The 14701-nt window shown below is 44.8% G+C and overlaps 1 protein-coding gene across 1 annotated transcript; it reads left to right on the plus strand.

Moving 5' to 3' along the window:
• ormdl3 (ORMDL sphingolipid biosynthesis regulator 3) lies at window positions 1-5138 on the plus strand. The gene is made up of 4 exons (XM_083687993.1): window positions 1-243; window positions 762-991; window positions 2034-2185; window positions 2415-5138. Exons 2-4 carry the CDS (start codon window positions 818-820, stop codon window positions 2548-2550), a joined length of 462 nt encoding a protein of 153 aa, XP_083544119.1. The 5' UTR covers window positions 1-243; window positions 762-817; the 3' UTR covers window positions 2551-5138.
• The last annotated feature ends 9563 nt before the right edge of the window (window positions 5139-14701 follow it).

The following is a 14701-nucleotide window of genomic DNA, read 5'->3' on the forward strand; positions in this document are numbered from 1 at the left end:
ACAAAGTGGTTGCGAGTGGAACTGTTTTGCTTGAATGTCTAGCTATTTAAAGAGGGATACATGTCTAACGTTGCGTAAGCAAGGAGAAAGAAGGTATTTGAGTGAATTGCTAATCGAAACAGCGTAGCAGTCTTACCTAGTGATAATCATATAACCAGACAAGGCGATAGCGAATCGATAAGAGGGGAACTGTGATAACGGACTAGTGCAGATAAAAGTCGGGAGTTGAAGCCATTTTCTCCTGTAAGTATCAATGTTTTGTCTACTCCTAGACTCAGGAGTGCCTGATGAAATATGCTAGATCAGAACGTCTCGTTGTAATGTGACGTGGTATAACGGAAATAACTGGAGAGAAGAACCAGTGAAGAAATGAGATAATGCATCACATTCGAGTCAATTTATTAGCCCACTTGATTTGGTCTTGATAATGTTACTCATGGTGACTCTCTCTAATGTCACAGTGTGAATAACATCTTGCAACTTTTTGTACAGTGGCCCATTGTGGCATCGGGTAAACTACTAGACCACATATCGCTATGGCTCATTTCAGCAATTAGACCCAGCCCCCAACCTGGCAAAGTTACAGACATTAGTTCAGTACAACAGAATCCCATATAAACTCACTTTCATCTGGGTCTAGATGACAGTAGCCTATGCCCCCTCACTCCATAGGGTAGACAGTGTTCTTGGAGAGCAAGTGGACGGACTAATCAAGCTGTCTCCTATATTAATCATACGTTGTGATCTCCTGTCCCATCCAGGTGTTTTTTGTCAGGAGGAGCAGTGACGTGGCTGGCACTAGGGTGGAGGCATCATCATGAACGTGGGCACGGCGCACAGCGAGGTGAACCCCAACACGCGGGTGATGAACAGTAGGGGCATCTGGCTGTCCTACATCCTGGGTATCGGCCTGCTGCATGTCATCCTGCTCAGCATACCCTTTGCTAGCGTGCCTGTGGTGTGGACACTCACCAACCTCATACACAACCTGGTGAGTGGTGGTAGGATGTGTGTGTGTGTGTGTGTGTTTGTTTGTGGGTATCCGCATCCAATTCTACAGCATGCCAGTGGTCTAGACACTTCCAAACCACATGCACTACACCACCTGGTGAGTGGCGCTCATTTTCTCCACACTTATGTGGGCCTCCTGAGGAGAAAATGTCCCAATTAACTAAAACGATGCTTATTTAGTCTGCATAAACCCTATGGACCACCTATGCCTACGTCCACACCCAACCAAATCACCACCCAATTCCTGTGGGGTCCTCAGGGAAAACCTTCCGCAGGCAGTTGTGCCATAACCCACTGTCGGCACATGCTGTCCAAGTACAAGTACTGTGGAGTAGGTGGAGGCAGAGTGTTCCATAAGCAAGAGTGACCCCAATGAATGGGGTCACATTTTTGGGGGGGGCCAATGTCAAATAGTTCCTTCCTACATTCTACCAATGTAGGATGTTGCCAGGCAACCGGTTGTTAGTCCAATCAAAAATAAATATTCGGCAAATTAGGGAGTTTAACCAGGAAGCCTGGATCTATTTTGAAACTCATTGGTATCACTTTTGTAGAATAGAAGGATGCCGTTCCACATAGTTTGTGTTTGAGTGTAAGTAGTTTACAACACAGAGGTAGGAACCTTCTACACATGTAAGTAAACTCCTCCTGCTCCTGCTCTTGTCACCAGGAGTGGTGAAAGTCAAGGGGAATGAAAGCAATAGTCCATAGGGCATTTATTCATTCATTAATATTCACCCCTGTTTATGGCTGTATTAAATGCTGACTGTGTGCAGTGCAATGCCAGCCTCCATCACAGTCAAGAGAACAGTACTAGATCAGCTTACAGTTCATCCTTCTGCTGAAGGAGTCTATCTCCCTCTGAGTTTGATGGTATCTCCCTTGCCCCCACTTGGAATAAACTCTACCGTGCTTTTCTGCCTATATCTGACCATTGTGTATCTGCCCCCACAATTGTGAATTGTGTGTGTGTGCGTGTTTGTGTGTGTGTGTGTGTGCGCGTGCGTCTGTGTGTGTTGCAGTGTATGTACCTCCTGCTCCACACGGTGAAAGGAACGCCCTTTGAGACCCCAGACCAGGGGAAGGCCCGTCTCCTCACACACTGGGAACAGATGGACTACGGCGTTCAGTTCACAGCCTCACGCAAGTTCCTCACCATCACCCCCATCGTCCTGTAAGTACCTCTGCGTAATGCATGGCCACACTCTGGACTTTACAACAGCTGGCTCATTCCAGCATGGTGCAGACATGGAACACTAACCAAATATACAGACGTACAGTAGTTGTCCTGATTTCTGATACTACTCAACTCATCTTTCTCTAACCTCTCTCTCTCTCATGGGCCCTCCATCTCTCTCTCTCTCTCTCTCCCTCCCTCCTCCCTCCCCCCTCTCTCTCTCCAGCTACATCCTCACCAGTTTCTACACCAAGTACGACCGGGTCCACTTCGTGGTCAACACCGTCTCTCTCCTCACCGTGCTCATCCCCAAGCTCCCACAGCTCCACGGAGTCCGCATCTTCGGGATTAACAAGTACTGATGGCGGGGAGAGGAAGAGGACACCTCCACCACCCTGCCCCCTCCGTGTCGGATCTTTAGGATTAATAAGTACTGATGATGATGATGATGATGATGGTGGTGGCGGGTCGGAAGAGGAAGAGGAGGAGGAAGAGCGAGAGGACCTCCACCCTCCACCCTCCCCCCTCCACTGTGTCATGTAGACTGCAGCAGCTATGAGGGCAGAGCATCAGGCTGGCCTGGGGCCCGTATGGATCCATGGTGCTGCTCCTCTGGCAGGGCTGCTGAGCAGGCCTGCAAATGAAACCCCCGGGGGAAGGAAACACACTGGTACCGTTGCACACAGGAAACAGACAGAAATACACCTGGAGAGCACCCAGCTGCAGCTCATTCTGAAAGTGTAATGCTCGTATGTGGTGTATATTTGTGGTCAATTGTATGTCAGAATCGTCGTGGTCGTCGTGGTGTGAATTCTCCCCCAGAACGCTGAGCGCTGAGCAAGCATGGCATAGTATTTGAAAAGGCTGTGAAATGAAATGCTACAGTATTGAAAGTTTGTCGAGATGAAGAGCTTGAGGGAAGTGTGATTTCACATCGACAGTCGATCACAGATGGGGTGTGTGTGTGTGTGTGTGTGTGTGTGTGTGTGTGTGTGTGTGTGTGTGTGTGTGTGTGTGTGTGTGTGTGTGTGTGTGTGTGTGTGTGTGTGTGTGTGTGCGCCTGTCTCATCTATAATTGTAACTCTATAATCATATCTCTGTGTTTCTTTAGCATCCCCGCTTCCCAAGGCCTACTCTCTCTTTCTCTGGTCAGAAACGAGAGGTAGCCTAGCTAGAGGTAAGGTGACAGTTGCAGTGGTTTGATTGACAGGAGCGGCAGTTGCCAGGGACCACAGCAGTTTATATTTAGCTCTGACCAAACCACTCCTGGTCTAAGTTTAGAAAGTTTAAGAACCCTTATTTTATCTGGCCCTTGCCATATTTGGAATACCCTTGTCCTGATTTTAGCCGGAGAGCACACTTCCTGTTCAGAGTGCAGGGTATAATCTACAGTGCAGACATGGACATACTGTACTCAGGCTGTGTTTTACATGGCAAGCCTCCATGCTATTAAGTAGGGCTAAGGAGTGTGAGTCGCTAACCAGCATGCCTGACAGAGCAGGATGTCACACTCAAAAAAATAATAATATCATAAATCATAAGCATCATAAAAAACATTTAAAACATGTGGGACGTGGGATTTGAAGTACGGTACATACTCATGGAGTATACTACACATATACTACACATGAAGTATGTAGTACATACTGTACTGTCTTCCCCGCATTAGAACACAGCCTAGGTTCCCTCCAAGCTCATTCCATCAGCATGAATCTCTCCTTATTTACATTTAAGTTAGGACCGTGAGGGGTGAGGGGGTGCATCATTAAATAGGAGGTTAGGGCAAATGTGTTCTTTGAAAATATTTGTGCTAATATTATTTACATACTTTTAAGTATTACATAATCTAGAAACCATAGCCATGTTGTAGGCTTGTCAAGTTATAGACTAAGATACATGGTTAATATTCATGAGCTTAGTTGATGCTGTACTTGGGCTGTAATTTCAGTATGAAACCAAGTATTTTAGAGTGCTGATGTTTTGTCAGTCAAATACCAGTATGCCACATACCATATGCTTACACACACTTTTGGAGCTGAATCATGGACTTGTAGTAGTTGTAAAAAGGAGAAGCAGTTCAGTACAAAGTGACCATGCAAATTATTCTAGATTTCACACCCGCGGTTAAAACCAGGCGGTGAGGAAATGTACAGTTCCGCCAAAGTCTTTTCATCATCAGTGGTCTCACTAAGTCATATTCTCAATTCCGCGTTCAGATTTTAACCTAGTCAGTATTCTGGCATCGTAAGGGAGAAAATAGTGGCTTCTAGTGTAGGTGGAGAAAAACAAATTGTGAACTTTGAGAATATTTTACCAGGTGTCAGTGCGGAGAGGCAGAATATACTCTTTCCGATAAAAGAGTTAAAACAAATGCATTGTTTTGAAGAGCCTTCATGTTTGATAGGGTTGCAACTTACGACCATAATACATTTGGATACTACACCATTGTTTTATAGTAAAAGTTAAAAAAAAACTAGAATGACTAGATACAATGTGAATGGTTTGTATTGTAATAGAGTATGTATGTACATGGTTTGTTAGTACACTGTGTACAGTAGCAATGCAAATGACTGTACAGTATGTCTTTCAATGTGTGAGACTCTTGTTGTACAGCTGCAATGATAAGAGTTGTTTATGTGTGAATATGGTACAGAACACAGGGTGGTATCACTTTGATTGTGTAACAATATTACAGTCTTATGAAATTGTAGGTACTCCATTATACACAATAAGGGCTTTAGCAACTCAAGGAAAACTTCTGATGATCCAGCCTCTCCATTTTGTTAGAAGGAGAATGGAATGAACTATTGTAAGGTTTTTCTGTTTTTATTAGATTTTAAAAGTGAATGGAGATGTACTGTAAATGTACTAGATTGGGGGGTTACAAAGGGCAAAACTACAATATCTTCTCCTCTTGTTGGTCAATATACAGATATAAACATGCTCATGACAGGCCTAGACTTGTAGTAGTCTTTGCTCCTTTGACAGTATTCACTTTACAGATCTACAGTATAAGACTCAACCACACAGAATGCTGAAAACATCCAGTTGACGCTTTGATGGGGGTAATATTACCTCGATAGCTTTCAATTTGATTAAGTGTGTAGTTACAATAACATTGTGGTGTGAACATTCTTCTCAGGTTATTATATACATATGTCTCATACTACCTTACAGATATCACATGATGAAGCTAAGTGTTCCCAACTTAAAACAACACTCATTTAACACCAGCAAGCTTTACGAGAATACTGTTCTTCTGGAACACTTCAAACTTCACAGCCTTCCAGACCCTGCTGCTCAGTACCAAACTAGTCCTGACGCATCGAGACGGTGGTCCGTTATTGTCTTTATTTGGCCGTATTGCAACCCGATAGGGACTGACGTTGGACGCGGCACGTTACCCACAGCCAGCCGAGCAACAGCTTGTTAAACATTGATTGTGTGAGAGTGATAGTGATGGAGCTAAAGCTATCGCATGACTTGTCTATCTACTCAATCAACTCACCGAGCAGGATAAGGGAGAGTTGGCACAGGTGGTTTTGTAAGTGGTCTCAGCAAGACTCCCTGTAAGTCCAGTAACGCAGCCATACACAGGGATGTACCGTATGCGGTTGCTGTACAGTAAGACAGTGCCTAGCCCCTCTTCATATAATACGTATGCAATTTAGCAGACACTTTTACCCAAAGCAACATACAGTACAGTGATGTCATAGAATGAGTTGTATATATGGTCCCTAGGAATTGAACCCACAACCTTAGCGGTGCGAGTGCCGTGCTCTACCAACTGAGCCACACAGGACCGTCTTCATACATTAAACTTAAGTAAGGCAGCCAGCTGATAAAGTATAGATTCACTTATTGACATGTAGGCTTACTGTATGACGTGTGCCCTGTGATAGTGAATTCTATCTGATTGCAGATGCAACATAAGAGTATTGTGAATGCAACCGGTTTCGTTGGACAGCTGGAGTTGTGATCTTGTATGAGCTAATCATCAATTTCTGAAAGAATGCTTCCTCATTTTGGCCACATTTCTCAATATTCTTATTTAAAGCAGTGGAATGTTTACATGACAAAGGAGAAGTACAAAATGAATATACAAGCCAAGACTGTTCTTCACTCCTGACAGGGGTCCCCACTATATGGCCATGCTACAAAGGCCTCAAATGTTTTAACTCTTTTTTTTTTTTCTGTTCCCCAATCACTCCCATTGTTTTTTTTGTTAGCGGTGGCTAAAGTTAGCTGAAGTTAGTAGTCGCTATGTGAACAACTCTGAACCATGGATTACAGTTTCTCCTGGCCCATGGACTACTGTTAAGGTGAGGAACCATCTGACTGTAAGGCGCAAAATACTGAACTATGCCTTTAAGAGTGAAGAGAGCGCGTACTACTTCCTGTTTAGCAACGTGAACCGAGAATGACGATGTAGTAAACAGTACATTTCATCACCTACACAGGTCATCACTGTCTAGGTAGGACGGACACCTACTCGATTGATTACATGAACAATCCTTACCGCATCAAGGGGGGGGGGGGGGGGGTTGTATAAATGATGAAATGTGTACTGCAACAACCCTGATAAGGTTGTGTGGTAGACTTGAGATTGGCAACACAGAGCGTTATCTAATGATCTACATGTAATGTAGTGAAACACTAAACGCTTGGTGGAGCAAATACAAACACTAGATTTTGTTCATTATGTATATCCACATTCACAGCGAGGGAGGACAAAACTGTAGACATAAGAGCATTGCATATTTAATGAGGACAGACAATGTTTGTATTTCACTGGCAGGTACAGTAAAGCAATCACTGAAAGCTAAACAAAGACTGCTAGTGTACATACATAGTGTACATACATAGACTGCTAGTGTACATACATAGTCCCATTCATTATATCCAAGTATAATGCATCATTAAAAAAAAATAGATTATGGCCAGAGCACTTAAAATGAAAAACTTTACAAATCTTTTCAAATTCTTTCCAACCTCTTTCCTACTCAGTTAAGTAATTTTCAATTAATCGGCGCTTCTTTGATGGTTGTTTCTTACGTTATAGAAAGGCAATACAAATGTACAACAAAAATATCAAGAAATTGTTTTGTTGCTTTCCTCACAGAAGATTGACCCTAAAACATTTCTCTCAGGGGGAGGCGACATTGAATCATAACCAGATGACTGTTGGACCAAAGGGGAGTAATTACCAAACCCCTTTACCAAGTAGACTACCTCTCTAACCATGTCCAAAAACAATGACACATAGCAGTTAAATAAAAAATGAAAGACAGAAGAAAATAAGACAAATGTAATGTTGGCACAGCCACAAAAATCTCCCCATGGTGTTTTTCAACTTGCCGACACAGTGGTGTGTGTGTGTCTGTGCGTGCGTGTACATGTGATACGTGTGTGTGTGTGTGTGTGTGTATTAAGTGTGTGTGTGTGTGTGTGTGTATTAAGTGTGTGTGTGTGTGTGTGTGTGTGCTGCTCCTAGCGTCTTCGGAAGGCACGGGAGATTCTCCACGCGTTTGGCTCTTCGTAGCGGTTGTAGAGGGGCTCGAGGCGCTGCTGTTTCTTCTGCTTGCTGAGGCGTGTGGGGTCGGACACCTTGAAGAAGGCTGGGGAGAACTCTACCAGCCAGCGAGGGTCGATGGTGGTGACCTCCCGCATGTACTCCTTAGTGGTCGGCACCAGCTCATGGTACACCACCCTAGGGGGGAGGAGGAGGAGGAGGAGAGGGTTAGGGAAGAGAGAAATAGACAGGAGTGTTTTTACTCTTTCTGGAGCACTTGCATCTCATATGATTACATGGTCTTTACACCAATCATGATTACTTTCAAAATGGATGTCAGTGGTGATTCAGACAGATATTCTTGTCAGAACAAAGGCCACATCACATTTATATACACAGACCCAGTAACAGCTAACAGTCTATATGTAACCTGGTGACTACCAGTATGAGCAGACAAAGGGAGTCTATACACTAGAGAGAGAGAGAGACAGACAGACAGACAGACAGACAGAGAGACAGACAGAGAGAGAGAGAGAGAGAGACAGAGAGAGAGACAGAGAGGAAAGTACCAACTCACCACTCAGGCTGTCTGTTGAAGAGGGCGCTGGAGGGGTGAATGTACACCACCTGCTGGTCAATGAGGGTACGGTAGCCCTCCTGAGGGTCCTTCTTGGCTGCGTTCCTGAAGAAGCCACTGCAGATGGCCTTCTGGACACGCACGGTGGCCTTTCCACACGACACCACGTCCAGCTTATGTCTGAGGACAAGAGGAGCAAAACGTATTCGTGTATTTAATCCTTCATTCCACGACCACAATGTTGACACAGGTACCTGTGACTGTGATGGATATGTTTAATAAAGAACACTGCCATGCACTTCCATGTAGGTAAAGCAAAGATGTTGAGTTGAGTCCTCTGGATCTCAGTGGTGAGCATCTTATCTCTGTAGGCTCTCTCGGTATGTCTGTGTATGTCTTTCCTGGACTGGTTCTGCCTGCTCTACCTGCTCTGCCTGCTCTACCTGCCTGCTGCTGAGCCTGGGCAGCTATCTGCCTCCCATCAGCTGGGAGGGAGGGAGGGAAGGAAGTAGTTTTAATAAAGATCAACTGGCATCACATTTAACATCATCTTTAACCTCCAGTAACCTCCCCTGGGGATGAATGATGAGTCAGTCCCTGCATAGCTTAATGCCTTAGAAGGAACCCATCTCCCACCCCCACTATTCCCAGACCCCCATCCCCCCATCCCCCATCCCCTATATGGCCTGTTCCTGCCCCCCATATAACAGCCCATACCACCCTGGGCCATGGAGGACGACCCAGCACACTACAGCAGGCCACACTTTATCCGGCCTGAAACCATATGACATGGAGCTATCCGGCCTATTAGGAGGCTTAAGGAAACCAGATAACCATCTCCCCCCCCCGTTAACCCAGGAGCACTGCTAAAGTACACTGTAGGAAGCCTGAAGATGTTGGGTGGGGGATGGACGGACGGACAGACGGGGTAATGAATCACGAGTCATGAGTCACACTACTCATTGGTATTGGCTTTCACAGGGGGCAGTGAGAGCACATCGTAATGATGCATGCTGGGCAGTGTGTCTGTACTTCCCTTCTGACTCAGTTGTGCTCTAGGTCCTGACCGTCTGGCAGGGGGTCGACCCAGTGCTTGTTGGGGCGCATGGGGATGGAGTCCATCTCCTCTGTGGCTCAGTCGGTAGAGCATGGCGCTAACAACGCTTAGGTTGCGGGTTTGATTCCCGCTGGGACCATATATACTGAAAAATGTATGTATGCACTCACTGCAATGTAAGTCGCTTTGGATAAAAGCGTCAGCTAAAGGGAATATGTTATTATCTCAGCCTCGCTGAGAAACAGCCTGTTTCTCCTCCCTCCACTCCTTGGCCAGGGCGCTCTGCATCATGGCCATCTGGGTTCCAACACAGAGAGGGGGAAAGAGAGACAGATGCACATATGTAGATTTTTAGCTCGCTACATGAGACCTTAAGTAGAGAGAGAGAGAGAGAGAGAGAGAGAGAGGGAGAGAGAGAGAGAGAGAGGGAGAGAGAGAGAGAAAGAGAGAGAGGGAGAGGGAGAGAGAGAGAGAAAGAGAGAGAGGGAGAGGGAGAGAGAGAGAGAGACAGAGAGAGAGAGAGAGATAGAGAGAGAGAGACATCAAGTCATCCTATATTCCTCTCACTCTATCCATCATATTATATCTGTTATTCTCCGGGGAATACACTGTATTCTCTCTCTTCATTTCAAATCCCCTCCCTCTCTCTCTCCATCTTCTCCTCTCTCATTCTCTCTCCCTCCCCATATTATAGAGAGAGATATCTGTAAAGTACTCGATGTAACCACTGTTAGGGCTTCCATGTAACCTGAAGGGCTTCCATGTAACTTCAATAGGGACTCTGTGTAACTTCATGAGGCCTCTATGTAATCTCATAAGGCATCTATAACCTGTAAGGATTATTCGTAACATTGATTTAGTCTTCGAATCAGAAGTCAATGGCAGGAAACAGGCAGGTTTAGTGTGCTTCCATTCATGCATGTTTTCCAACTTCTAAAGGAAATGATGAAATTGACACTCCTCAAAGCTTCACAACATCAAACGATACACCATGTTCTGTTGTAAAAAGTCAATGAGACACACATTCACTGTGGAATTTAAACAAATATTCATCTGGAGACCAGAGGTTTGCTATTCTTCCATTCAAAGTCAGTGGAGGGAAAAGGAGAACAATTGTGGGCGTGTCTATCAAGACCAGAATAAGCAACAACCACGCATTTACATTCAAACTGTCTCCTCCAGGCTGATTATGCTCAGTCAATAAGGGAAGCCCACATCAAACCGTTAAGAGTTTAACAGCCAGGTTTAAGTGAGCGTTTTTCATCTCCCATTCAGAGACCATGCATAATAACTCTCTGGCTGGGTTGGGAATTCGGATCGAGCTACAGGTCTGTTTTTACAATTGTGGGCGTGTCTACCAAGAACAGAATAAGCAACAACCAACCAATAGTATATCAGAGATACAGCTAAGATGACGTACTCTAAACAGAGGCTTGTAGTATTTAGGGTTGAGAATTTACAGGCAGGTCTAGTATTCTATTCTATTCTATTCTAAGAGCTTCCATTCATGTTCTTTCCCCGTTCCGGAGACCAGAGGTTTGCTATTCTTCCATTCAAAGTCAGTGGGGGGCAAAAGGAGAACAATTGTAGGCGTGTCTATCAAGAACAGAATAAGCAACAACCACGCCTTCACACTCAAACTGTCTCCTCATGAGGCTAATTATGCTTAATAAGGGAAGCCCACAGCCAGGTTTAAGTGAGCGTGTTTCATCTTGGATAGAGTTAGAGGTCTGTTTTAAAAATAAATAAATAAAATAAAATAATAATAATAATAATAATATATATACAGCTAAGATGACATACTCTAATATAGTCTGATATAGCGAAACCCAAACCAGATGGTAAGAAAGAATGATGACCATGCAAAACTTACTCTAATAGCCAGTGCAATATTCACTGTCAATGCCATGGAGGAGCATTAACTGGCTGCTTGCAGCCTCTGTCCCTTTGAACATGTGATGATGTTTCTGCATACGTGTGGACCAGCTGTCCTATCACCTGACGGACAGCTGCAACGTTGACTTCGAGCGCCCTGCCTAACGCAACGCGATGCTCAGATAATGGACTTCGATCCGATCCTTACTGTTCCTGCATGTGTGTAGTTCTCCAATGTTTTCGCCTGGTGGCGCTAACACCATTGCCAAATAAAAATATATTCAGGCAATGTTCCTTGTGTTGGAGAAAGGCCCTTAACATAATGAGGGTAACAGTCTCCCTGTAAATCCATCCCCATCCAGCAGAGGGCAGTAAAGGAATGTCACTCATCTTAATGCAGAGTGACATTTGCCTCCTAAAAATAGGACTAGCGTCAAGGTAGATATCGTTGGTTTTTCTTTTCAAGTGACAGTTTGAGCATTTTCAGGGGTTTTGTGCGGACTCACTCTGCGGGCTGTTAATTAAACAGGCAGAATAACATAACATTCACAAGATATCTATTTAAATGTTTGTTTGACAAGCACACATTGTGCCTGATAATTGATGTTATCACAATTGGATGGTGTTGCTCTAGGGAGAAAGTCTTCACTCCCTTTCCCCCTCCATCTCATCCTGTCTCGTTCTGTTCATCACTCCACCACTCCTCACCCTCACATAACTCCAACCCCTGAATGATTTCCCAGTTAAATGTAACATATTTATCTTCATTTGCACGTTCTGACAGCGGTGATCCTATGTTCTCCTCTGTCTGCTCTCCCTACCGTACCTGCCTGACCCCATCCTAACCCCCTGCTATCAGTCTGGTGCTATCAGTGGCCAAGTCGACGGTTCCCCCTCTCCTAGTGTAATACAAGGCTTATTTGCAGTAGGCATGTATGTATGCTACTGTACTTACCTGAGCCCAATATTTGCATTTCCCCCTCCTATTGATGAAGGTGAGGAGAGGGTTTGGAATGGGTACACTGATTATGAGAAATGATAAAGGCACGTACATGTATTATGACTTATTTTAAGCATATGGGGAGGGTGGTGGAGGTAGAAATCAGACATGTTTGCTACCATTCCTCATTCCATCCCATGCATTACAATGAGCCCGTCCTCTGATTTCTACCTCCACCAGCCTCCTCTGTTAAAGCATAATGTACGAGACTTTATAATGTTTTATAGTCAGAGGCATAACCTGCTGATAATCTGCTGTTTTTCCTGTGAAATCCAGTCCACAAACACGTTTCTTCAGAGTAGCCAAAACACCATGAAGTAACAAAGCATGAAGTAACTGCCAGTGTTTCACAAAAACCACAACAACCACCACCCACAACAACAAAGAACAACATCCAACACAGATAGCGGTACACAACGGGTACCCTCCCATCAACAGGCCCAGAAACACAAGGCCTCTGCCACCGGCTCTGAGTTGAGAACTAAAATGAAATATGCATGTGCTGCGCTTATTGGATCCCCTTTGCGTGTGGCGAGGCTTTTCTGAGGATGCCACAGCGCTGGAGTTGGAGGCATTAGACAATTTGAGTAAACACAACAAATCTCCCCGTCGTAGAACGTCTCCCCCCCCCCCCCCCTCCCTCCCCCCCCCTCCCCACCCCCCCTCCCTCCCCCCCTCCCCACCCACCCCCTCCTGTGACACTGACACAAAGTGAGCTGAGTGAACGGGCGCCAGCCGCGCTGAATATATCATGTGTTCCTGGGAAGAGAGCCCACGGGATTCTGGGTAAAAAAAAAAAAGGGCCAAAGTTACAGTACGGAGGAGTTGAAGCTTTAAATAGCAGCACTGTACCAGGGTAGAAATAAATTAAACATGAGCACCGGATGGCCCATAGGATCCTATGAACTACAGCAGCGACCCAAGGCCCACAGGAGTTAAAGGAAAGTGAAATAAAAAACTCTTTAAAAAAATATTTTCTGACATTACTGGAAAGCACTTGGGGGCACGGTTGGATGCTTTCTGAAGCAAATGGGGACCAGGCCGCCATGTAGCGGTTGTTCTGTCCAGAAGACGTGTGACGTGTATCATATTGTTAATTCAGGAGGAGGAGACGGTGGTGAGAAGGGGAGGGGAGGATGGAGGAGGACTCATCTGGGGGTGGAGAGGGAGAGGCTGAAGGGACACGTTCCATCTTTAGTCCAGTATGTAGATCGGAGCTTTCTAAGAGTGCTAAAAGACCATGTGATACATCGGACCAATCAGGGAATGAGATCTCAGGACGGACCGAACAAAGCGCTTTCTAAAATCTGGCGTCGAGGTCGAGCCTCTATGTGACTATTTTCAGTTGTGTTTGTATCCAAGGATATATGCATACAAATACCGCTGTTAGAAAATGTAGTGTACAGTATGTGCATTTTCACATTTTCTGTGAAGCCAGAGAGGGCAGCAAAGCACAAAACATGCCTCGCCTTTAAACCCATCAGGAGTGTGTGTGGGAGTGTGCGTGTGCATGTGTGTGTGCGTGTGTGTGTGCGTGTGTGTGTGTGTGTGCAGGAGCCAAAAGTCTGCTTGCTTTTATTAAAACCCTTATCCGTCTTGTCTCCGAAAAACACAAAACAAAACCTCATTGATTATCCTGCAGAAGTGGACTCAAGCTCATCAATACCAGGGATACAAACAACAAAAAACTGTTTACGCAAGGTCAAAAGAGGGCCAAGCATATCCACATTGCAAAAAGGTTTTTTTCTGTGATAGACTCTCCCCCCCAAGTCAAAAACATCTGTTGTTCTATTACTCTGAGTCATGCTGCCTACCCATCAAGGCCACACTGTACAATGTGAATCCAGACGAACACACCACTTACTATTCTCAGAAAAATACATGTAGGCGGATGAAGATGCATTAATTGAATGAATGGGTCTCTGGTATCAGTCTCCTGCCAAGCAAGGGGACGCAAGCCAACTAATAAAGTCTCACACGGCTCCCTCATACAAAGCATGAATATTCATACACTATTCTTACTTTACGTTATTAACATCCATGGGTGCAGATTAGCCTACTCGTTAAGTCAAATAATAAGATTTATGATTGCAGTCATTATGAAGCCTGGCAGGGGCTTAGAAACCTGTGAAATCAGCTATAGTTGCCATGGCACTGTTATTAAAGAGGACAAAACAGTTTAGAAACACTTAAAAAGGAGAGAGTGAGAGAGGGAGAGAGAGAAAGAGGGAGAGAGACGGTCATAAATAAAACAATGATCAGCTCTTAAGAGCTAATTAGCTTTCAATTCGGCGTGATTTCCATCTCACAGGGTCTTTGGTGTGGAGTACAGCTGGCGACTCTTAATCAGGGACTACAGAGACATTTGAGCAATTGAGCAATTCTTTCATTTCCTCTGTCCCAGTAGTCAGTGCATTCTTTCAATTTGGTGCCTCGCCACCGAATGTGTGTGGTCCAAGTCTTAGGAGTAAACAGTAGGCTTTGCTGGTCTT

This window comes from Argentina silus (genome assembly GCF_951799395.1).
Source record: "Argentina silus genome assembly, chromosome: 16".
In the NCBI taxonomy this organism is placed as follows: Eukaryota; Metazoa; Chordata; class Actinopteri; order Argentiniformes; family Argentinidae; genus Argentina; species Argentina silus.

What these genes read in the sequence shown, in the direction of transcription:
- ormdl3 (XM_083687993.1), top strand. Translation starts at nt 818, where the DNA reads ATGAACGTGGGCACGGCGCACAGCGAGGTGAACCCCAACACGCGGGTG. An exon ending in CCAACCTCATACACAACCTG is followed by an intron (nt 992 to 2,033) that starts GTGAGTGGTGGT and finishes TGTGTGTTGCAG; the next exon opens with TGTATGTACCTCCTGCTCCA. An exon ending in ACCATCACCCCCATCGTCCT is followed by an intron (nt 2,186 to 2,414) that starts GTAAGTACCTCT and finishes CTCTCTCTCCAG; the next exon opens with CTACATCCTCACCAGTTTCT.